The sequence below is a fragment of the Bufo gargarizans genome, chromosome 9, assembly GCF_014858855.1.
Source record: "Bufo gargarizans isolate SCDJY-AF-19 chromosome 9, ASM1485885v1, whole genome shotgun sequence".
NCBI lineage: Eukaryota > Metazoa > Chordata > Amphibia > Anura > Bufonidae > Bufo > Bufo gargarizans.
In genome coordinates this window covers 163,722,681-163,746,108 of record NC_058088.1, presented here as the reverse complement: position 1 = coordinate 163,746,108, position 23,428 = coordinate 163,722,681, and the positions used below count along the sequence as shown (strand labels likewise).

Sequence of the window (23,428 nt, the reverse complement as noted above, 5' to 3'; positions counted from 1 at the left end):
TTTACCAGCATGGTATTTGATGGTATAGTCAAACTTTGCCAGTCTAGCCATCCATTTTTGCTCCAAGGTGCCCAGATTCGAATTCTGCAAGTGGGCTAATGGGTTATTGTCAGTTCTTACTAGGATCTGTGCCCAGACTAACGCCAACAACTCGAGTTTGAAGGAGCTATCATTTTTCGGATTGCGCTCAGTCCCGTAGAGATCGACTAGCATACGCAAATGACATGTTCCTGCCCATCTTGTTCTTGGGCTAGTACTGCTCCCAGTCCATGCAAACTTCTGTCAGTGTAGAGTGTGAATGGTCTGTCATACTGAGCATATGCCAGGCTGGGGGTGCTAATCAGGGCTTTCTTCAACTCGAACGCTTGCTGCTGTGGCAACCCCCATGATATGGGCAGTGTCTTCGGACCCTGGGCAGTCCCTCAAGAGTTCGTGTAGGGGATCGGCGATCTTCGCAAAGCCCTTTATAAATCTTTGATAGTAATCAGCCAATCCTAAGAATGCTTTCACTTCTCAAAGCGTCTTAGGTTGCGGCCACTTACTCCCTACCTCTACTTTACTCTCTGCAGGGCGAATTCCCTCCGCTGATACGATGTGTCCCAGATAATCCAAGCTAGTTTGGAAGAGATGGCACTTCCTTGCTTTGATCTTAAGGCCATGAGCGCGGAGCCTACCCAACACTTGCCGCAGTCTCCTCAAATGTAGGTGCATGGACTATTACGTCATCCAGGAACATCACAATTGACTGAAAGTTCAGTTGACCCAGGCAGTGTTCCATTAGGCATTGGAACGTACCCGGAGCATTAGTTAGTCCAAAGGGCATTCTGTTTAACTCATATAGCCCCATGGGTAGGATAAAGACAGTCTTCTGTCTATCCTTCTCTGCCACAGGTACTTGCCAGTAGCCGCTCGCCAAGTCCAGAGTTGAGAAATACTTGGCACGCTGTAGGGCAGTCATTGACTCCAACTCCCAGTATATAACACCCTATGAGCAGCCAGTGAGATAGGAAGGAGTCAGCGTATGAGTCTCTTAGGGCTATGCATTAGCTTGCAGCTCGTACACCGCAATGTAACTGTTTGGAGCGTATTTGCCTGTCCAAATGCCACTTTACCAGTGTGGTGCAATGTGAAGCGGCACAGCCGTACTTATAGTTCCTTGAGCAGGTTCTTGGTGCTTTAATCTTATTTCCTGGTCCACTCCAGAACTGGATTCTACAGACACGACACTCCTGGGGTTGTCGCTGCAAACCCCCCATTCGTGCTGTCGCCAGTCTCCACTGTGAGACTGTCGATTCCCTTTCAGAATCTGCAGAGAAGATCTCTTCTGGTCTCCAGCAGCACCAAGCACAACCTCTGTCTGTTCACTTCCTGCTGCTCCTAGGCCTCTTCTCCTTCACAGGGAGAGTGTGATGCAATAAGTCAATTGCTAAGGGTTGTGTCAAACCTGCATATACAGCCTGCTATCACACTGTTAGGAGTACACAAATAGCATTAAATTAGCCAATTGTGCTTATATCCATCTTCCACCTTAGTGCCAACTTACAGCTTGTGTGTACAGCTTTAGAAAAAAATAATCCTCCTCTCCCCATTGAATAGTATTTTATGCATGCAGCGTCCCACTTGAATTGTGTATGGGTCACTGCAAAGTTGTCATGTCAGCATAGACAAAAGCAGAAGCCAAGACTGGTGCCCAGCTGAGAGAGGCCCACATGAGGGAAGCTGAGCCAGAGTCAGAGTCAGTTAGTGGGGTTAAATGAATAAAATTGGTGGGTGTTCTAAAAAGACAGATGAAGCGCGAGGCGATCATTTTCCTAATGGATTAGAAAGGATGTCGCACTCAAGAGGGTGGTATAAACAGCGGATAGGTGTTCAGACAAGTTGTTCAGGAGTGTTGCAGAGTTCCACCCACCCTTATCATTCGGAAATGTTTAAGTGGTGGATTTTGGTGCAAAATCCTCTCTAAATTGGACTATTTTTTAATCTTACCCCCCCATCCTCCTTCATGTTTAGACATATAGTCAATTTTTTTTTTGTACATACAACTTTAAAAAAAAACATAACTCACCCCCCTCGGTTACATATACTTTTGCACCTTTGTCAGTGATACCTGAGACTTCTCTACATTTATTTTTTACCTTACAAGTAAAAAAATTTTTTTTTTTATTATGTCCCCTTTCCATAAAAGTAATTTTGTTATATGCGATGTATAGGTTACGGTTGCTGGAGGTAAGGCTAGTAGCTGTAGTGTGGCATGTGGTGGCATTATTAATTTTAGTAATTTGTGCCCCCAATGCCTGGGCCGGCACAGGGGATGACGCAAGGGACTTACATGGGGGGTTGGGGGGGGTGACAAGCAAGAGGCTGGGAGGAGTAATGTAAAAAAGAAAAGCAGCCTGGGCATCTATACTACGAACCCCGCCCCTAGGCACTTGCGAACACTATTTGCATATAGATTAAACAGTTTTTTTTCAGCTGCTGAAAAGGCACAACAAAAGAACAAAAAGGTACCATTGGAATCATGGGCAGTTGTGCTAGAGCCACATGTAAGCAGTGTGTAACATACAATTTTGGTGACAGACTCCATTAGGCTCCATGCACACAGTGAAAAATGGATGTGTGATGGAGTTTTTTTTGAATGGTCATCACACATCCATTTTAAGACCAATGGTAGTCTAAGGCTGGGTTCACACGGGCGTGACGGAATTGTTCAGGATGCGTCCCGGGTAGAGTTGAGCGAACACCTGGATGTTCGGGTTCGAGAAGTTCGGCCGAACATCCCGGAAATGTTCGGGTTCGGGATCCGAACCCGATCCGAACTTCGTCCCGAACCCGAACCCCATTGAAGTCAATGGGGACCCGAACTTTTCGGCACTAAAACTGCTGTAAAACAGCCCAGGAAAGGGCTAGAGGGCTGCAAAAGGCAGCAACATGTAGGTAAATCCCCTGCAAACAAATGTGGATAGGGAAATTAATTAAAATAAAAATTAAATAAATAAAAATTAACCAAAATCAATTGGAGAGAGGTTCCATAGCAGAGAATCTGGCTTCCCGTCACCCACCACTGGAACAGTCCATTCTCAGATATTTAGGCCCCGGCACCCAGGCAGAGGAGAGAGGTCCCGTAACAGACAATCTGGCTTCATGTCAGCAGAGAATCAGTCTTCATATCATAGCAGAGAATCTGGCTTCCCGTTACCCACCACTGGAACAGTCCATTCTCAGATATTTAGGACCCGGCACCCAGGCAGAGGAGAGAGGTCCCGTAACAGACAATCTGGCTTCATGTCAGCAGAGAATCAGTCTGCATGTCATAGCAGAGAATGAGGCTTCACGTCACCCACCACTGCAACAGTCCATTTTCATAAATTTAGGCCCAGCACCCAGGCAGAGGAGAGAGGTCCCGTAACAGAGGATCTGGCTTCATGTCACCAGAGAATCAGTCTGCATGTCATAGCAGAGAATCAGGCTTCACGTCACCCACCACTGCAACAGTCCATTTTCATAAATTTAGGCCCAGCACCCAGGCAGAGGAGAGAGGTCCCGTAACAGAGGATCTGGCTTCATGTCACCAGAGAATCAGTCTGCATGTCATAGCAGAGAATCAGGCTTCACGTCAGCCACCACTGCAACAATCCATTGGCATATATTTAGGCCTAGCACACAGGCAGAGGAGAGAGGTCCCGTAACAGACAATCTGGCTTCATGTCAGCAGAGAATCAGTCTTCATATCATAGCAGAGAATGAGGCTTCACGTCACCCACCACTGCAACAGTCCATTTTCATAAATTTAGGCCCAGCACCCAGGCAGAGGAGAGAGGTCCCGTAACAGAGGATCTGGCTTCATGTCAGCAGAGAATCAGTCTGCATGTCATAGCAGAGAATCAGGCTTCACGTCAGCCACCACTGCAACAGTCCATTGTCATAAATTTAGGCCCAGCACCCAGGCAGAGGAGAGAGGTCCCGTAACAGACAATCTGGCTTCATGTCAGCAGAGAATTAGTCTGCATGTCATAGCAGAGAATCAGGCTTCACGTCAGCCACCACTGCAACAATCCATTGGCATATATTTAGGCCTAGCACACAGGCAGAGGAGAGAGGTCCCGTAACAGACAATCTGGCTTCATGTCAGCAGAGAATCAGTCTTCATATCATAGCAGAGAATCAGGCTTCACGTCAGCCACCAATGCAACAGTCCATTGTCAGATATTTAGGCCCAGCACCCAGGCAGAGGAGAGAGGTCCCGTAACAGACAATCTGGCTTCATGTCAGCAGAGAATCAGTCTGCATGTCATAGCAGAGAATGAGGCTTCACGTCACCCACCACTGCAACAGTCCATTTTCATAAATTTAGGCCCAGCACCCAGGCAGAGGAGAGAGGTCCCGCAACAGAGGATCTGGCTTCATGTCAGCAGAGAATCAGTCTGCATGTCATAGCAGAGAATCAGGCTTCACGTCAGCCACCACTGCAACAGTCCATTGTCATAAATTCAGGCCCAGCACCCAGGCAGAGGAGAGAGGTCCCGTAACAGACAATCTGGCTTCATGTCACCAGAGAATCAGTCTGCATGTCATAGCAGAGAATGAGGCTTCACGTCAGCCACCACTGCAACAATCCATTGGCATATATTTAGGCCTAGCACACAGGCAGAGGAGAGGTTCATTCAACTTTGGGTAGCCTTGCAATATAATGGTAAAATGAAAATAAAAATAGGATTGAATGAGGAAGTGCCCTGGAGTCCAATAATATATGGTTATGGGGAGGTAGTTAATGTCTAATCTGGACAAGGGACGGACAGGTCCTGTGGGATCCATGCCTGGTTCATTTTTATGAACGTCAGCTTGTCCACATTGGCTGTAGACAGGCGGCTGCGTTTGTCTGTAATGACGCCCCCTGCCGTGCTGAATACACGTTCAGACAAAACGCTGGCTGCCGGGCAGGCCAGCACCTCCAAGGCATAAAAGGCTAGCTCTGGCCACGTGGACAATTTAGAGACCCAGAAGTTGAATGGGGCCGAACCATCAGTCAGTACGTGGAGGGGTGTGCACACGTACTGTTCCACCATGTTAGTGAAATGTTGCCTCCTGCTAACACGTTGCGTATCAGGTGGTGGTGCAGTTAGCTGTGGCGTGTTGACAAAAGTTTTCCACATCTCTGCCATGCTAACCCTGCCCTCAGAGGAGCTGGCCGTGACACAGCTGCCTTGGCGACCTCTTGCTCCTCCTCTGCCTTGGCCTTGGGCTTCCACTTGTTCCCCTGTGACATTTGGGAATGCTCTCAGTAGCGCGTCTACCAACGTGCGCTTGTACTCGCGCATCTTCCTATCACGCTCCAGTGCAGGAAGTAAGGTGGGCACATTGTCTTTGTAGCGTGGATCCAGCAGGGTGGCAACCCAGTAGTCCGCACAGGTTAAAATGTGGGCAACTCTGCTGTCGTTGCGCAGGCACTGCAGCATGTAGTCGCTCATGTGTGCCAGGCTGCCCAGGGGTAAGGACAAGCTGTCCTCTGTGGGAGGCGTATCGTCATCGTCCTGCCTTTCCCCCCAGCCACGCACCAGTGATGGACCCGAGCTGCGTTGGGTGCCACCCCGCTGTGACCATGCTTCATCCTCATCCTCCTCCACCTCCTCCTCATCCTCGTCCTCCTCGTCCTCCAGTAGTGGGCCCTGGCTGGCCACATTTGTACCTGGCCTCTGCTGTTGCCAAAAACCTCCCTCTGAGTCACTTCGAAGAGACTGGCCTGAAAGTGCTAAAAATGACCCCTCTTCCTCCTCCTCCTCCTCCTCCTCCTGGGCCACCTCCTCTTCCATCATCGCCCTAAGTGTTTTCTCAAGGAGACATAGAAGTGGTATTGTAACGCTGATAACGGTGTCATCGCCACTGGCCATGTTGGTGGAGTACTCGAAACAGCGCAACAGGGCACACAGGTCTCGCATGGAGGCCCAGTCATTGGTGGTGAAGTGGTGCTGTTCTGTAGTGCGACTGACCCGTGCGTGCTGCAGCTGAAACTCCACTATGGCCTGCTGCTGCTCGCACAGTCTGTCCAGCATGTGCAAGGTGGAGTTCCACCTGGTGGGCACGTCGCATATGAGGCGGTGAGCGGGAAGGCCGAAGTTACGCTGTAGCGCAGACAGGCGAGCAGCGGCAGGATGTGAACGCCGGAAGCGCGAACAGACGGCCCGCACTTTATGCAGCAGCTCTGACATGTCGGGGTAGTTGTGAATGAACTTCTGCACCACCAAATTCAGCACATGCGCCAAGCAAGGGATGTGCGTCAAATTGGCTAGTCCCAGAGCTGCAACGAGATTTCGCCCATTATCACACACCACCAGGCCGGGCTTGAGGCTCACCGGCAGCAACCACTCGTCGGTCTGTTGTTCAATACCCCGCCACAACTCCTGTGCGGTGTGGGGCCTGTCCCCCAAACATATGAGTTTCAGAATGGCCTGCTGACGTTTACCCCGGGCTGTGCTGAAGTTGGTGGTGAAGGTGTGTGGCTGACTGGATGAGCAGGTGGAAGAAGAGGAGGAGGAAGCCGAGAAGGAGGAGGTGGCAACAGGAGGCAAAGAATGTTGCCCTGCGATCCTTGGCGGCGGAAGGACGTGCGCCAAACAGCTCTCCGCCTGGGGCCCAGCTGCCACTACATTTACCCAGTGTGCAGTTAGGGAGATATAGCGTCCCTGGCCGTGCTTACTGGTCCACGTATCTGTGGTTAGGTGGACCTTGCTACAGATGGCGTTGCGCAGTGCACACTTGATTTTATCGGATACTTGGTTGTGCAGGGAAGGCACGGCTCTCTTGGAGAAGTAGTGCCGGCTGGGAACAACATACTGTGGGACAGCAAGCGACATGAGCTGTTTGAAGCTGTCTGTGTCCACCAGCCTAAATGACAGCATTTCATAGGCCAGTAGTTTAGAAATGCTGGCATTCAGGGCCAGGGATCGAGGGTGGCTAGGTGGGAATTTACGCTTTCTATCAAATGTTTGTGAGATGGAGAGCTGAACGCTGGCGTGTGACATGGTTGAGACGCTTGGTGACGGAGGTGGTGGTGGTGGTGTTGGTGGTACATCCCCTGTTTGCTGGGCGGCAGGTGCCAACGTTCCTCCAGAGGCGGAGGAAGAGGCCGAGGCGGCAGCAGCAGAATAGGCCGAGGCGGCAGCAGCAGAAGAGGTAGCAGGGGGAGCCTGAGTGACTTCCTTGGTTTTAAGGTGTTTACTCCACTGCAGTTCATGCTTTGCATGCAGGTGCCTGGTCATGCAGGTTGTGCTCAGGTTCAGAACGTTAATGCCTCGCTTCAGGCTCTGATGGCACAGCGTGCAAACCACTCGGGTCTTGTCGTCAGCACATTGTTTGAAGAAGTGCCATGCCAGGGAACTCCTTGAAGCTGCCTTTGGGGTGCTCGGTCCCAGATGGCGGCGGTCAGTAGCAGGCGGAGTCTCTTGGCGGCGGGTGTTCTGCTTTTGCCCACTGCTCCCTCTTTTGCTACGCTGTTGGCTCGGTCTCACCACTGCCTCTTCCTCCGAACTGTGAAAGTCAGTGGCACGACCTTCATTCCATGTGGGGTCTAGGACCTCATCGTCCCCTGCATCGTCTTCCACCCAGTCTTGATCCCTGACCTCCTGTTCAGTCTGCACACTGCAGAAAGACGCAGCAGTTGGCACCTGTGTTTCGTCATCATCAGAGACATGCTGAGGTGGTATTCCCATGTCCTCATCATCAGGAAACATAAGTGGTTGTGCGTCAGTGCATTCTATGTCTTTCACCGCTGGGGAAGGGCTAGGTGGATGCCCTTGGGAAACCCTGCCAGCGGAGTCTTCAAACAGCATAAGAGACTGCTGCATAACTTGAGGCTGAGACAGTTTCCCTGGTATGCATGGGGGTGATGTGACAGACTGATGGGGTTGGTTTTCAGGCGCCATCTGTGCGCTTTCTGCAGAAGACTGGGTGGGAGATAATGTGAACGTGCTGGATCCACTGTCGGCCACCCAATTGACTAATGCCTGTACCTGCTCAGGCCTTACCATCCTTAGAACGGAATTGGGCCCCACCATATATCGCTGTAAATTCTGGCGGCTACTGGGACCTGAGGTAGTTGGTACACTAGGACGTGTGGATGTGGCAGAACGGCCACGTCCTCTCCCAGCACCAGAGGGTCCACTAACACCACCACGACCATGTCCACGTCCGCGTCCCTTACTAGATGTTTTTCTCATTGTTATGGTTCACCACAACAACAAATATATTATTTGGCCCAATGTATTGTATTCAAATTCAGCGGGATATAAATTTGAGGCCTAGTATTTAGGCGCTGGGTGACCGGTATGGATTTAGTGACAGAATTAGACTTGGAAATGCACAGAAGCGTGTGTGTGAAGTTATTCTGAATGACCCTATGTGCACCTTGAATATTATATACCCTTTTTGGGATAGATTTCAAATAGCTCTGATATAGCAGGAACCACTAAATTATGAAATTGCTAAATTGGGAATTGTATTTCAACCCAGAACAAAAAATGTGCTTTGACGGACACTAAATATCTTGCCCAGCAACAACAGTACAGCGGTAACGAGAGATTTAGCAGGATATAAATTTGAGGCCTAGTATTTAGGCGCTGGGTGACAGGTATGGGTTTAGTGACAGAATTAGACTTGGAAATACACAGTAGCGGGTGTGTGTGAAGTTATTCTGAATGACCCAATGTGCACCTTGAATATTATATACCCTTTTAGGGATAGATTTCAAATAGCTCTGATATAGCAGAAACCACTAAATTATGAAATTGCTAAATTGGGAATTGTATTTCAACCCAGAACAAAAAATGTGCTTTGACGGACACTAAATATCTTTCCAAGCAACAACAGTACAGCGGTAACGAGAGATTTAGCAGGATATAAATTTGAGGCCTAGTATTTAGGCGCTGGGTGACAGGTATGGGTTTAGTGACAGAATTAGACTTGGAAATACACAGTAGCGGGTGTGTGTGAAGTTATTCTGAATGACCCAATGTGCACCTTGAATATTATATACCCTTTTAGGGATAGATTTCAAATAGCTCTGATATAGCAGAAACCACTAAATTATGAAATTGCTAAATTGGGAATTGTATTTCAACCCAGAACAAAAAATGTGCTTTGACGGACACTAAATAACTTTCCCAGCTACAACAGGACAGCGGTAACGAGAGATTTAGCAGGATATAAATTTGAGGCCTAGTATTTAGGCGCTGGGTGACAGGTATGGGTTTAGTGACAGAATTAGACTTGGAAATACACAGTAGCGGGTGTGTGTGAAGTTATTCTGAATGACCCAATGTGCACCTTGAATATTATATACCCTTTTAGGGATAGATTTCAAATAGCTCTGATATAGCAGAAACCACTAAATTATGAAATTGCTAAATTGGGAATTGTACTTCAACCCAGAACAAAAAATGTGCTTTGACGGACACTAAATAACTTTCCCAGCTACAACAGGACAGCGGTAACGAGAGATTTAGCAGGATATAAATTTGAGGCCTAGTATTTAGGCGCTGGGTGACAGGTATGGGTTTAGTGACAGAATTAGACTTGAAAATACACAGTAGCGGGTGTGTGTGAAGTTATTCTGAATGACCCAATGTGCACCTTGAATATTATATACCCTTTTAGGGATAGATTTCAAATAGCTCTGATATAGCAGAAACCACTAAATTATGAAATTGCTAAATTGGGAATTGTACTTCAACCCAGAACAAAAAATGTGCTTTGACGGACACTAAATATCTTTCCAAGCAACAACAGTACAGCGGTAACGAGAGATTTAGCAGGATATAAATTTGAGGCCTAGTATTTAGGCGCTGGGTGACAGGTATGGGTTTAGTGACAGAATTAGACTTGGAAATACACAGTAGCGGGTGTGTGTGAAGTTATTCTGAATGACCCAATGTGCACCTTGAATATTATATACCCTTTTAGGGATAGATTTCAAATAGCTCTGATATAGCAGAAACCACTAAATTATGAAATTGCTAAATTGGGAATTGTACTTCAACCCAGAACAAAAAATGTGCTTTGACGGACACTAAATAACTTTCCCAGCTACAACAGGACAGCGGTAACGAGAGATTTAGCGGGATATAAATTTGAGGCCTAGTATTTAGGCGCTGGGTGACAGGTATGGGTTTAGTGACAGAATTAGACTTGGAAATACACAGTAGCGGGTGTGTGTGAAGTTATTCTGAATGACCCTATGTGCACCTTCAATATGATCTACCCTTTTAGGAATAGATTTCAAATAGCTCTGATATAGCAGAAACCACTAAATTATGAAATTGCTAAATTGGGAATTGTATTTCAACCCAGAACAAAAAATGTGCTTTGACGGACACTAAATAACTTTCCCAGCTACAACAGGACAGCGGTAACGAGAGATTTAGCAGGATATAAATTTGAGGCCTAGTATTTAGGCGCTGGGTGACAGGTATGGGTTTAGTGACAGAATTAGACTTGAAAATACACAGTAGCGGGTGTGTGTGAAGTTATTCTGAATGACCCAATGTGCACCTTGAATATTATATACCCTTTTAGGGATAGATTTCAAATAGCTCTGATATAGCAGAAACCACTAAATTATGAAATTGCTAAATTGGGAATTGTACTTCAACCCAGAACAAAAAATGTGCTTTGACGGACACTAAATAACTTTCCCAGCTACAACAGGACAGCGGTAACGAGAGATTTAGCAGGATATAAATTTGAGGCCTAGTATTTAGGCGCTGGGTGACAGGTATGGGTTTAGTGACAGAATTAGACTTGAAAATACACAGTAGCGGGTGTGTGTGAAGTTATTCTGAATGACCCAATGTGCACCTTGAATATTATATACCCTTTTAGGGATAGATTTCAAATAGCTCTGATATAGCAGAAACCACTAAATTATGAAATTGCTAAATTGGGAATTGTACTTCAACCCAGAACAAAAAATGTGCTTTGACGGACACTAAATAACTTTCCCAGCTACAACAGGACAGCGGTAACGAGAGATTTAGCGGGATATAAATTTGAGGCCTAGTATTTAGGCGCTGGGTGACCGGTATGGATTTAGTGACAGAATTAGACTGGGATATGGCCAAAAAATAACCACACTATTGCTGGTTAAATGCACTTGGTGACGGGCGCAGCTTGCCCCTGATGTAGTATATGGCCAAAAAATGAACAGACTATTGCTGGTTAAATGCACTTGGTGTCACAGCTTGACCAACCACACTACTGAGGGTTAAATGCACTTGGTGACGGGCGCAGCTTGCCCCTGATGTAGTATATGGCCAAAAAATAAACAGACTATTGCTGGTTAAATGCACTTGGTGTGACAGCTTCACCCTGATGTAGGCTTTAGCCAGAAAACAACCACACCATTGAGGGTTAAATGCACTTGGTGACAGGCGCAGCTTGCCCCTGATTTTGTATATGGCCAAAAAATGAACAGACTATTGCTGGTTAAATGCACTTGGTGTGACAGCTTCACCCTGATGTAGGCTTTAGCCAAAAAACAACCACACCATTGAGGGTTAAATGCACTTGGTGACAGGCGCAGCTTGCCCCTGATTTTGTATATGGCCAAAAAATGAACAGACTATTGCTGGTTAAATGCACTTGGTGTGACAGCTTCACCCTGATGTAGGCTTTAGCCAAAAAACAACCACACCATTGAGGGTTAAATGCACTTGGTCGCAGCTTGTGCTGGCGCACCACAAGACACAAAATGGCCGCCGATCACCCCAGAAAAATGTGACTGACAAACGGTCTGGGCAGCCTAAAAACAGTGAGCAATTGAGGATCAGCAGCTCAATGATCCACAGCTGCAGATCGATCAGTTAATCAAGTCCTTTGGAGGAGTTAATCTGCCTAATCTCGCCCTACTGTCGCAGCCGCAACCTCTCCCTACGCTAATCAGAGCAGAGTGACGGGCGGCGCTATGTGACTCCAGCTTAAATAGAGGCTGGGTCACATGGTGCTCTGGCCAATCACAGCCATGCCAATAGTAGGCATGGCTGTGATGGCCTCTTGGGGCAAGTAGTATGACGCTTGTTGATTGGCTGCTTTGCAGCCTTTCAAAAAGCGCCAAGAAAGCGTCACAAAAGCGCCAAGAAAGCGACGAACACCGAACCCGAACCTTTACGAAAATGTCCGGGTTCGGGTCCGTGTCACGGACACCCCAAAATTCGGTACGAACCCGAACTATACAGTTCGAGTTCGCTCATCCCTAGTCCCGGGTGTATTGCGGCAAACCCGCGCGAGTAGGTACCCAATTGCAGTCAGTTTTGACTGCGATTGCGTTCAGTATTTATCGCTCGGGTGCAATGCGTTTTGCACGCGCGTGATAAAAAACTGACTGTGGTACCCACACCTGAACTTTTACACTGAAGTTCAGGTTTGGGTTCAAGGTTGTGTATATGTAATTTTCCCTTATAAACATGTTATAAGGGAAAATAATACAGTGACTAGACTGTCATCTTAGCAACCATGCGTAAAAAAAAATCGCACCACAGCCGCACTTTCTTGCGGATGCTTGCGATTTTCACTCAGCCCCATTCACTTCTATGGAGCCTGCGTTGCGTGATAAACGCACAATATAGAGCATGCTGCGATTTTCACGCAACGCATAAGTGATGCGTGAAAATCACTGCTCATGTGCACAGCCCCATAGAAATGAATGGGTCCGGATTCAGTGCGGGTGCAATGCGTTCACCTCCCGCATTGCACCCGCGTGGAAATCTCGCCCGTGTGAACTCAGTCTAAGGTTATTCGCATGGCAGTTGTCTTGGACAGTGAGTAATGAACGTAAAAATAGATTTATTTTAAACAATTCTACATTATACCACTCACCGACTGTCAAATCAGGAATCTCCCTACACATTCTGACACTGTGCATACTGATTAGACATTGTCCGTGTATAGGGATGCTCCCTTTGACACGTAAAATGAACACCAAGTTATCAATTTGTACATTTCCAGGAGGAATAATGGAGGACAGCATAATGTAGAGTTCTATGAAAAGCTGCTACCGCATTTTTATTTTATATGGTAAATAATAGACATGCAAACATGCCAGGAGAGCTTAAAAATAATAAAAAATGGCATAAAAACACCTTTTGTGATGTCTGCCACAGCATTTTTTTCTTTTTTTTCTTCCAATTTTCATTGTTAGGCATATATTAGTCACCAAAACAAACATAAGGCAAAAAAATAAACAGTATAAATAAAACTGATGATATTTAAATTGTACGCAAGTAGAAAGTATGATTAGTATACAATAAATTTTTATTTTGAAACTAAAAAGCTCTAAGGTGCGCATTCACACACATCTAAGTAATCATTTTGTTTCCTCTATTAGCCATGAAACGGCATAATCATTTTTCGATTTCTGTTTTCCAGTATCTACAAATTATTACAAAAAACAAACAAAACACTTTCAATTCCTAAAGTTGTAACATGGAAAATTAACAGTAGATGGCGCAAGAGACACAGGCTGAACCATACATACCTGCACATCTGTAAATGAGGCAACCACATACCTGTGAGGATAAGAGGCAAAATTACTAGAAGGTAAAATAATAATTCTATGACATCTGCTTAGTTGTAGGGGACCAAGAGGGAAATAACGTAGATGTCCCCTCTAGCAAAAACCTGCTGTTCTGTCCCTTGGCGCGGAAGCACCAACTGCTCCACAGTTTAGATGCCAATCCAATTGTAATGCCTGCTATTTACCCTGGGATCAGTTTATTTTAAACTTTATCAAGTATAGAGAAACAACTGTGTTAAAGGGAGAAAAAGAAGCATCTGTTAAGAAGTGACTGTATTTATCAGGCAGAATAAGCTGATTGAGCGGGTATACAGAGGCAGAATAAGAATGCAAAGCATATGTAATACAATATACAGGGAAGCAAGTCACTGACTAAAATGAAAAAAAAAAAAAGATAAAATAAAAATGTAATGGGGTTGCCTTATCGTTGCAGATGGGCTCATACAAAATGATATAAAAGGTCCATAAAGAACCACAAATCATATGTTTAGTCCACATCGCACTAATGCAATTTAAAAAGAATATATATATATATATATATATATATATAGTGGGGAGTCACTCTGGTAGTTAGGATAAGTGGTCGCAGTACAGAGGCAAAATACAAGTTCGTATTTTAAACTTCAGTGTTTATTCACACATTATGCCAAAAAAAAAAAAAAACATTACTTTTGCAGTGTTGGTGTTACTTCACAACCAATAGCAAGTTAATAAAACAAAAGTCACCTTGGTGGCAGTTCTGCCTCAAAGTTCAAATACAGGCTTTAGGCAGCCTGTTACCCTGACACATGGGTCTCCACTCTCCAGCCCAGCACAGGCCTCAGATCCCAGCACACAGACATGGCTTCTGAGCCCAGCTGCCCATTTAAGAACAGCCAGGTGCTGCCAAAACCCGGACTGCCACTTAATATCCGGTCCGGTCCTTGCCCTCACCTGACTGGAAATCAGCCCAGCATCACATGACTTGACACTGACGTGTGAATGAGGCCCAAGGCTGTGGCTACACAACAACTTTGGCAAAGATCACAGCATAAGGGCTCATGCACATGACCGTGGTTTTTGTCCGCATTTGTGGATCAGATGTGGATCCATTCACTTTAATGGGGCTGCAAAAGATGCAGACAGCATACAGTGTGCAGTCCACATCTTTTGCAACACCATTGTCTGTTCAGAAGCCCTGGAAAAAAAAGAAAAAAAAAAAGAAGATAAAACATGTGCTAAGGACACATTGTGAAGGAGACATTGGAAAGGACATTTGTGAAGGAGTGAAAATAGTGTTGGTAGGCTCGGATATCAGTGTTTTGCAGTTCTGCAATTTGCCATGTGCATGAGCCTTAAAGCTGTGTCCATAGTACGAGAGACTAATTTAACCTCTTCAGGACACATGACGTACCGGTATGTCATGTATAGTTCTGATCACAGCTGCCTGGCGGGCGGTGATCGGAACCCGGTGCATGCTCAAATCATTGAGCAGGCACCTTGGCTAGATGCGCCGGGAGGTCCTGTGACCCCCCCCCCCCATGTCTGCGATTGCAGCAAACCGCAGGTCAATTCAGACATGCGGTTTGCTGCATTTCCGGGTTATTCAGGTCTCTGAGGACCCGATAACCTGGAACAGGATGGTGATCGGTGGTGTGATTTTACACCAATCACCATACTGCGATCCTGAGAGGTGGTGAGATTACCTCTCAGGATCGCCTCTGATTGGTAGGTGGGCGGGTGGTGGGAGGTTCAAATCTTGGCAGCGCTCCTCTCCTCCTCCTTTTGTGTCTGTGGAACAGGGGAGAGAGGAGCGTTGCCTGCACGTGTGGATATCAACCAGCATCACCCCATCCTTGCCCCAGCACCCCCCATCTGATCAGCCAGGTAATTAGGGAAAGGTTGGGCTAGGCAGGGATATAAAAAGGGAAAGTAAATGAAAAAAATATAATGATTGCATCACCCTAAGTAGGGGTGTCTGGGGTCCGCAGCACAACTGTGTGACCCTAGACCCCCCAGGGGTGCTGCCGCTTGCCCCCCACAACTTTTGGGGCACAGGCATCACCAGTTTTTTTTTTGTGCGTACGCCGACTGTGGTTGGCGTACGCACAAACCTCGGACGGTTGATCAGCGGTTTTGAATTTTTTTTCCACATTTTCTGCCTTTTTTTTAGTTAGTCTTTTTTTTCTGTTAGTTTTAGAGGATAAGTCCGCGAACACCCGTGCCCCCACACACGCACACTGAATAAAGAGTTACACGCACACACGCAGACACACACTCCCCCTATGGCCCGTCGGATGTTCTCGGCTGAGGAGGCATACGTCCAGCTTGCCTCAGAGTCAGAGTCCCAGTGAGGACGAGGATGACCCCACTTTCCTGTTGTCATCCGCGTTCTCCTCATCATCTAGCGATGATGAGCCCCCAAGGCGACGGGGAGCGGAGCAAGGGGACCACCATGATAGGGACCCTGTGGCCCACCCTAGTACGAGCAGCTCTGGCGCTCGTACTAGTTTTCCGGCCCACCAGTAAAAATCCACTGGAGCCCCCTGTCGGTGAACTTGTCTGGTGTACCCCAGAGGGATTTGAGCCCGTGATTCCTGATTTTGTAGGCCAACCAGGAATCCAGATTTCCACAGTGGGCTTCACTAAATATGACTTTAGTCATTTTTCAGTGACCAACTGGTAAATCTAATGGTGAAGCAGACGAACCTGTACGCCCAACAGTTCGTTGCTCAACACCCAGGCTCCTTTTTGGCTAGGCCCGTGGACTGGATGCTGTCATGGAGAACTGGCAACACAGGGACATTCCTTCAGTTCTATGAGGCAGTCCTCAAGGCCCTGATCTTTTCGGACCGGGAAAGAGCAGGCCGGAGTACCTCGGGAACTGGAGACGCCCGGATCGTCCCTGGCCAACACTTTCCAGGTGTGGTCCCCCATACTGGAAAGAAGGGACGGACCCAAAAAAGGTGCAGAGTGTCACAGGAGGGGGATACGGAAGGACACTTGATCTGAAACGTGCCCCGATCATCCGGGCCTCTGCATTATTGGTTGCTTCAGGGAGTACCACACTTCCATGGAGTACTAAGTATACAAATTAGGTATCGCCACGTCGGTAATCTCCTCTATAAAAGAACTTTTTTTTTCACCTTACATAACAAAAGTTTAATAGCAAGCCATCAAAAAGTCATATAGCCCCCAAAATAGTGCCATTAAAACTGTCCCCTCATCCTGCAAAAACTTGATACAATTTTTTTTTATATCAAAAAGGATAATAGTCTAAAACCTTAATTGTAAAAAGTAGACTTATTAGGTATCGCTGCATCCGTAAGAATCTCCTCTATAAAAATACCCCATGACCTAACCCCCCAGATTAACACTGTCAACATTATTTTTTTTTTAACTGTGCCAAAACAGCTATTTTTGCCAGTTTTTCATTTCAATCCTTTTTTTTCAGGTAACAAAGCAAGGGTTAACAACCAAATAAAACTTAATATTTATTACCCCGATACTGCAGTTTACAGAAACGCCACATTTGTGGTCATAAACTGCTGCATCACTAATAAGGCAGGGCGCAAAGGAAAGGACCAACATGGTTTTTGGAAGGCCAATTTTGATGGCCTTTTTTATTGACACCATGTCCCTTTTGAAGCCCCCCTGATGCACCCCTAGAGTAGAAACTCCCTAATAGTGACCCCATCTAAGAAACTACACCCCTCAAGGTATTCAAAAATGATTTGAAAAAAACTTTATTAACCCTTTACTAAAGGGTGTTTATGGCAAATAGGTGTTCCTCAAGAGTTTATGGCAAATTGAGATGAAATTTAAGAATTTACAAAAATGTAATATAGAGCAACCAAAAATCATATGTACCCTAAAAATAGTCTAAACAAAACCGCCAGCTTATCCCGTAGTTTCCAAAATGGGGTCACTTTTAGGGAGTTTCTACTCTAGGGGTGCATCAGGGGGGGCTTCAAATGTGACATGGTGTAAATAAACCAGTCCAGCAGAATCTGCCTTCCAAAAACCATATGGCGCACCTTTCCCTCTACGCCCTACTGTGTGCCCGTACAGTAGTTTACGGCCACATATGGGGTGTTTCTGCAAACTACAGAATTGTGGCAATAATTGAGTTTTGTTTGGCTGTTAACCCTTGCTTTGTTACTGTAAAAAAATGGATTAAAATGGAAAATTTGCCCAAAAATCCAAATTCTGAAATTTTATCTCCATTTGCCATTAACTCTTATGGAACACCTAAAAAGGGTTGACTTTTGTAAAATCAGTTTTTAATTACCTTGAGGGGTGTAGTTTCTAGAATGGGGTCATTTTTGGGTGGTTTCTATTATGTAAGCCTCACAAAGTGACTTCAGACCTGAACTGGTCCCTAAAATTGGGTTTTTGAAAATTTCTTAAAAATTTCAAGATTTGCTTCTAAACTTCTAAGCCCTGTAACATCCCAAAAATATAAAATATCATTCCCAAAATTATCCAAACATGAAGTAGACATATGGGGAGTGTAAAGTAGTAACTATTTTTGGAGGTATTACTATGTATTATAGAAGTAGAGAAATTGAAACTTTGGAAATTTGCAATTTAAAAATTTTGGGTAAATTTGGTATTTTTTTTAAAATAAAAATGATTTTTTTTACTACATTTTACCAGTGTCATGAAGTACAATATGTGACGAAAAAAAACAAACAATCTCAGAATGGTCTGGATAAGTCAAAGAGTTTTAAAAGTTATCACCACCTAAAGTGACACTGGTCAGATTTGTAAAAAATGGCCTGGTCCTTAAGGTGAAATAAGGCTGTGTCCTAAAGGGGTTAAAGGGCATCCATTATCAGATTTGTACCTATGAGACTGGCTGACCTGTTGCAGGTACGTTTGGCAGCTGAAGGCATCTGTGTTGGTCCCATGTTCATATGTGCCCGCAATGCTGAGAAAAAGGAAGTCTCAGTATATGCAAATAAGCCTATAGGAGCAACAAGGGTATTGCCATTACACCTAGAGGCTCTGCTCTCTGCACTATGATAGGGCCAGGAGTAATGACATTTTCACTGTCTGGTCCTGTCTATCAAAGTGCAGAGGGCGCGGCAGTTGCAGAGAGAACAGAGCCTCTAGGTGTAACAGCAACGCCCCTGTTGCTCCTAGAGGCTCATTTGCATACATTACAATATTTTTTTCAGAAATGCGGGCACATCTTAACATGAAATCAACACAGATATCTTCAGCTGTCAAGAGCACATGTAACAGGTCAGACTGTTTCATAGGTACAAATCTACTGACAGATGCCCTTTAAGTTAGTAGGTTCACATTAAGATCCGGTGTTACCGCAACAGCAGCAAGAAATCTAACCCTGGATTTCTTGCAACTGTCAGTATGGGTAGTATTTCACTTCTATGGCACTTCCAATGTTTTTTTTTATATATATGCATTTTCTACATTCATGCTGCTAAAAACAAATTGCAGTTTACTGTGTATAGAGCAAGTTTGAGATAACAGGTGGTATCCACTAACCACTAGGTGGAGCCTTTTCCCCTTCCCATAGGGAAGTGTGAGTTAGAATTGTGGAAGGTCAGCTTGTGTACACACTGTAGCTAGATGAGCTCATGCAGAGAAGTACAGGATTTAGGTACCAGCCATGGCAAGGCCAGAAAGACCAGAACCACCTGGCTATATGTATAAGAGGGGTGTAGTGAAAGCCCAGTAAAGAGAACCTGTCTCTACAGCACGCATGTTCACAAGCGTTCTTCCAGTGCCTGGACATACCTAAAAGCAGTTTGGCCCACTTTGAGAAGTATTCACACCCTACAGTGTATTTTGAGGAAGTATACTATAAGTACGGCAACCTGTCGAAAAAAAGGAGCACAGTACAGTCTAATGTTAGGGGACCATCCTGTTGGTTGCATGAAAGTAAAGTGTTACACCCCATACCTAGATACTTATGTCTAAATTGAGCTAGAAGAGTGCAGTGCAAGGGGAAATTGCTCCAAAAGAGAAATGTGCCTGTCAAATCCCAGGTGAGTCATCTATAAAATCAGTGAAAAATTGCAGGTAACATCTGCCAATCCATGCGTGCTGAAACTGAACAATGTTTAATTTGAAACTTCACTAAAGAACTGGTTGCAGCAACTTGGCTCCTTAATTTTCTGCACCACTACACCATCCATCCTCCTGCTGCACCGAGTGCCCCTGCCTTGCACCTTAAATCCCTCAAACACCAAGGTCACCCAAACTTCCATCTAGAAAGGGGAACCCTTAACACCAGGGGGTGCCCCAAAAGGACGAAAGGTGCACCCTTCCACATCACTGCATGATCCAAGGGGAGCGCTAGAACAGCAACTAATACTCCCATCATGCTACATGTTCACATGCACCCCTGTGGCACAATGCACATGTAGCTCTAAGGGGGTTTTTCCCATGGCATACAGAGTCTGACCCCTGACCAGTGACATCTGTCCTCCTTGTGAGAAGAGGCTGGTTTTGTTCCCGACAGTTGCATAGGGATTGCATACACAACTATGATGTTTCATGCCAAGACCGGTAAACAAGGGCGGATTGGTTATAGACTTTACAGGGAAATTTCCTGGTGGATCAATGCCCGGGGGCCACCTGAGCCCTCCTCACAGCCTCCTTTGGAGCTTGAAGCTCCCTTACGTGCTGCCGCTGCTGCAGGGGAGGAGGCGCACTGAGGGAGAAAGCTCCCGCCACGTGCAGGTGCCGGATGAAAGTGCTGGTGCCTGCATGTGGAGGGAGCCGTCTCTCACTGCACCCCTGGGACAGGAGGAAGTGCGCCGGTAAGCTCCTCCTCCTGCACGGTACAGTGTGCAGGAGAGGAGGAGCGCTCTGAAGGATGGCCGGGGTCAGGACAACTGGCGTCCACGGTCCGTATTTGGACCGCGATTCGCCAGTTAATTACCCCTGCTCTACCGGGTCTGGGGGTGGAAAATAAAGACCTGTCTAACCCCCTCTCAGAGCTGTGTACCAATGAAATAAATGTCACATTTGGGAAGGAAGGGGGGCGTGGAGAGGGCTACAGAGAGGCGGGAACACGTCACTGACTGCAGGAAAGGACTCCAGTCAGTGTCGTGTTCCCATCTCTCCTGGGCCATCTTTAAAATTAAAGCTAACCTGATTAAATAAAGTGATAAAGCCCCATCAAACCATGATCGTTTTGTTCCGCATCCAATTCCCATTATTGGGGCATTGGATGCGGACCCCTTAGTTTCAATGGAGCAGAAAAAGATGCAGACAGCACACAGTGTGCTGTCTGCATCTCTTGTGGCTCCATTGTATTTAAGGCGTCCGCATCCAATCCCCCAATAATGGGAATTGGATGCGGAACAAAACTATCATATGTCTGTTCTGTGGCTTGGGTTGCCACCCGGCCAGTAGTTCACCAGCAAGGCTGGTATTTTAGTTCCCTTGCCGGTGCCAGAATTTTCCTGTAAGGCCTGTTAGGGTACTTTCACACTTGCAGCAGGACGGATCCGACAGGCTGTTAACCCTGTCAGATCCGTCCTGCCGCTCTTTCGCCGGACTGCTACTCCCCATTGACTATAGCAGGAGTGGAGCTATGGCGCAGCATGGCAGTGATCACCACACTAAAAAGTTGGACATGCAGGAGTTTTAGTCCAGCAATCTCTGGCCTTGCTGTGGCATAGCTCCACCCCTTGCCCCTATTACAGTCAATGGGGACGGAGCGGCAGCACACTGGCACTTGCGGCATGGTGGATCAGGCGGTTTGTTCACCTGCCAGAACAGCCTGCTGGATAGCCATGCCACAGGTGTGAAAATACTCTAAAAGACTAAAAATATATAAAAAAAATCTGTGATAAAAATTAACAAAGAAAGTGTCACAGAAAATGGAGTCATGTAAAAATATAAAAAAATCCTAAATTATTTTGGCATCCGAAAAAATAAGTGGCCCATTACACCACCAAATCGCTAAATCACAAAAAAAAGTGTCTGGCCATTAAATGGGCTGTTCAGTTTGAATAAGAAGCCAGACAACACTTAGGAATAGGATGCAATAAAGAACAGAGCAGTACCTACCTAGAAAATCCAGCACTGCTGTTCTGGTTGTCCCTACTAGGCTCTGTTTACTTGGGTGCAACAGCAACTTCACAAGTGACCAGCTTGGCTGCAGTGATCACATGTTATGGACATGACATCACCATCGCAGCTGAGAAAACAGAACCCAGATTGGAAAACTTGAGCGGCAGTTCTAGAGTTGCAGGGTAAGTACCATTCTATTCTTTATTCAGGCTAATCTTCAGTGTTGTCCGGATACTTTCTGAAACCGGACAACCTTTTTTTATTTGGTACATTGGAGAGGTTTAAAATGCAGTATGCGCAAAGTAATACTTTTTGACATTTTTGACATATCCGTTGTAATAGAAATGTAAGAACATATAAAAAATAAAATAAAAAAATGTGTGAAAAACACGTGAAATCCATGGGATTTGCGAACCAAAAATAAAAACCACTATAAGCAAGTGTGTATTTTTAATGGAGACCTTCGTTTACCATTATCTCATTCTGTTGCAATATTTAAAGATCAAAATTTTCTTTTTAGGTCATATCATCCAGCCCTGGGCTTATGAGGGAGAGAATGTAGCCCAAGATAGAACACCAACGCTCAGACAGAAGGAGCAGGAAAGTTTCAGAGTAGCACAGTGCTTCCAGAGCAGAAGCGTATCAGAGTGCTGCCAGAGCGAGCATCAGAGTGCTGCTAGGGGGAGTATCAAAGTGCTGCAAGGGGGAGCAACAGAGACAAGACAGCTCAGGAAAAAAAAAACTTGAAAATCTAGCAGCAGGTCTGTAGGAGACAACAATTGTTGCCTAGTTGAGCCAAGCATTGCCCTACCAGTCAAGCCACACTCTGGCCGAGGAGACTGGTATCCCCCAGCCATACATCACTGCCCCAGGCAAGATAGACACCACATTTGTCCACTGTTACAAACACAATATAATAAGCCATGGCTAGCACATCAAAAAATAAAAAAGTAGACTCAGAAAATCGAGATTTCAAAGATGAATGGACTGCAAAATATTGTTTCATTCTTATGAATGTTGCCAACCCAAAGCCAATGTGTTTAATATGCAACGAAACAGTGGCCCTTATAAAGAGTAGTAATGTGAAATGACATTATGAAACAAAACATAAAAGTTTTGAACAGAATTATCCACAAAATTCTGAGATCCCCCAATTTTTTTTTGCTTTAACTGCATCATATTAAGCCTCTACTAAGCGTCTTGTTAGTACAATGTCCCATCAGGAAAAAACAACTGAATCATCACTGAGGGATTTTAGGAAGACAAAAAAACATTTTCAGATGCAGAGATTGTTAAAGAATGTATGGTTTAAGTTGTAGACGCCATATTTGAAGGTAAACAGAAAATCTAACAAATTCCCTTGTCGGATTCCACGGCAGCACGCCGAACTGAAATAATTTCAGAAGATCTGCTCTCCCAGCTTGAGGTGAAAATGAAAAAGGCAGATTGCATTTCATTAGCTGTGGATGAATCATGTGATGCAACGGATAATGCCCAGCTCATGGTATTTGTTAGATTTTATGACGACACACAAAAAGATTTTTGTGAAGATCTTCTTGGCATGGCTGCCCTCCATGCTCACACAAGAGGTGAAGATCTTTATGGAGCAATTACAGAAATGCTGAAGAAAAGGGACATTAACTTGAATTCAGTTATTTCAGTTGTAACGGATGGAGCTCCTGCTATGGTAGGAAAAGAGAAAGGGTTGGTGCCACGCTTGAAAGTGCTCAATCCTAGTTTGATTTCTTACCATTGTATAATACACCAGTCTATCTTGTGTGCTAACCTTGGAGAAAAATATGCAAATGTCATGGAAAATGTTATGAAGCTGATTAA

General features: G+C 45.5%; 1 protein-coding gene across 1 annotated transcript in view; it reads right to left on the bottom strand.

Annotated features, from left to right (window-relative positions):
* Positions 1-23,428, bottom strand: part of LOC122919829 (kinesin-like protein KIF14) — a 173,586-nt gene that overhangs the window by 122,544 nt on the left and 27,614 nt on the right. Inside the window, exon 7 of the mRNA XM_044269020.1 lies at positions 13,520-13,550. Coding sequence (XP_044124955.1) covers positions 13,520-13,550 — 31 coding nt within the window. The remainder of the gene's footprint in view (positions 1-13,519; positions 13,551-23,428) is intronic.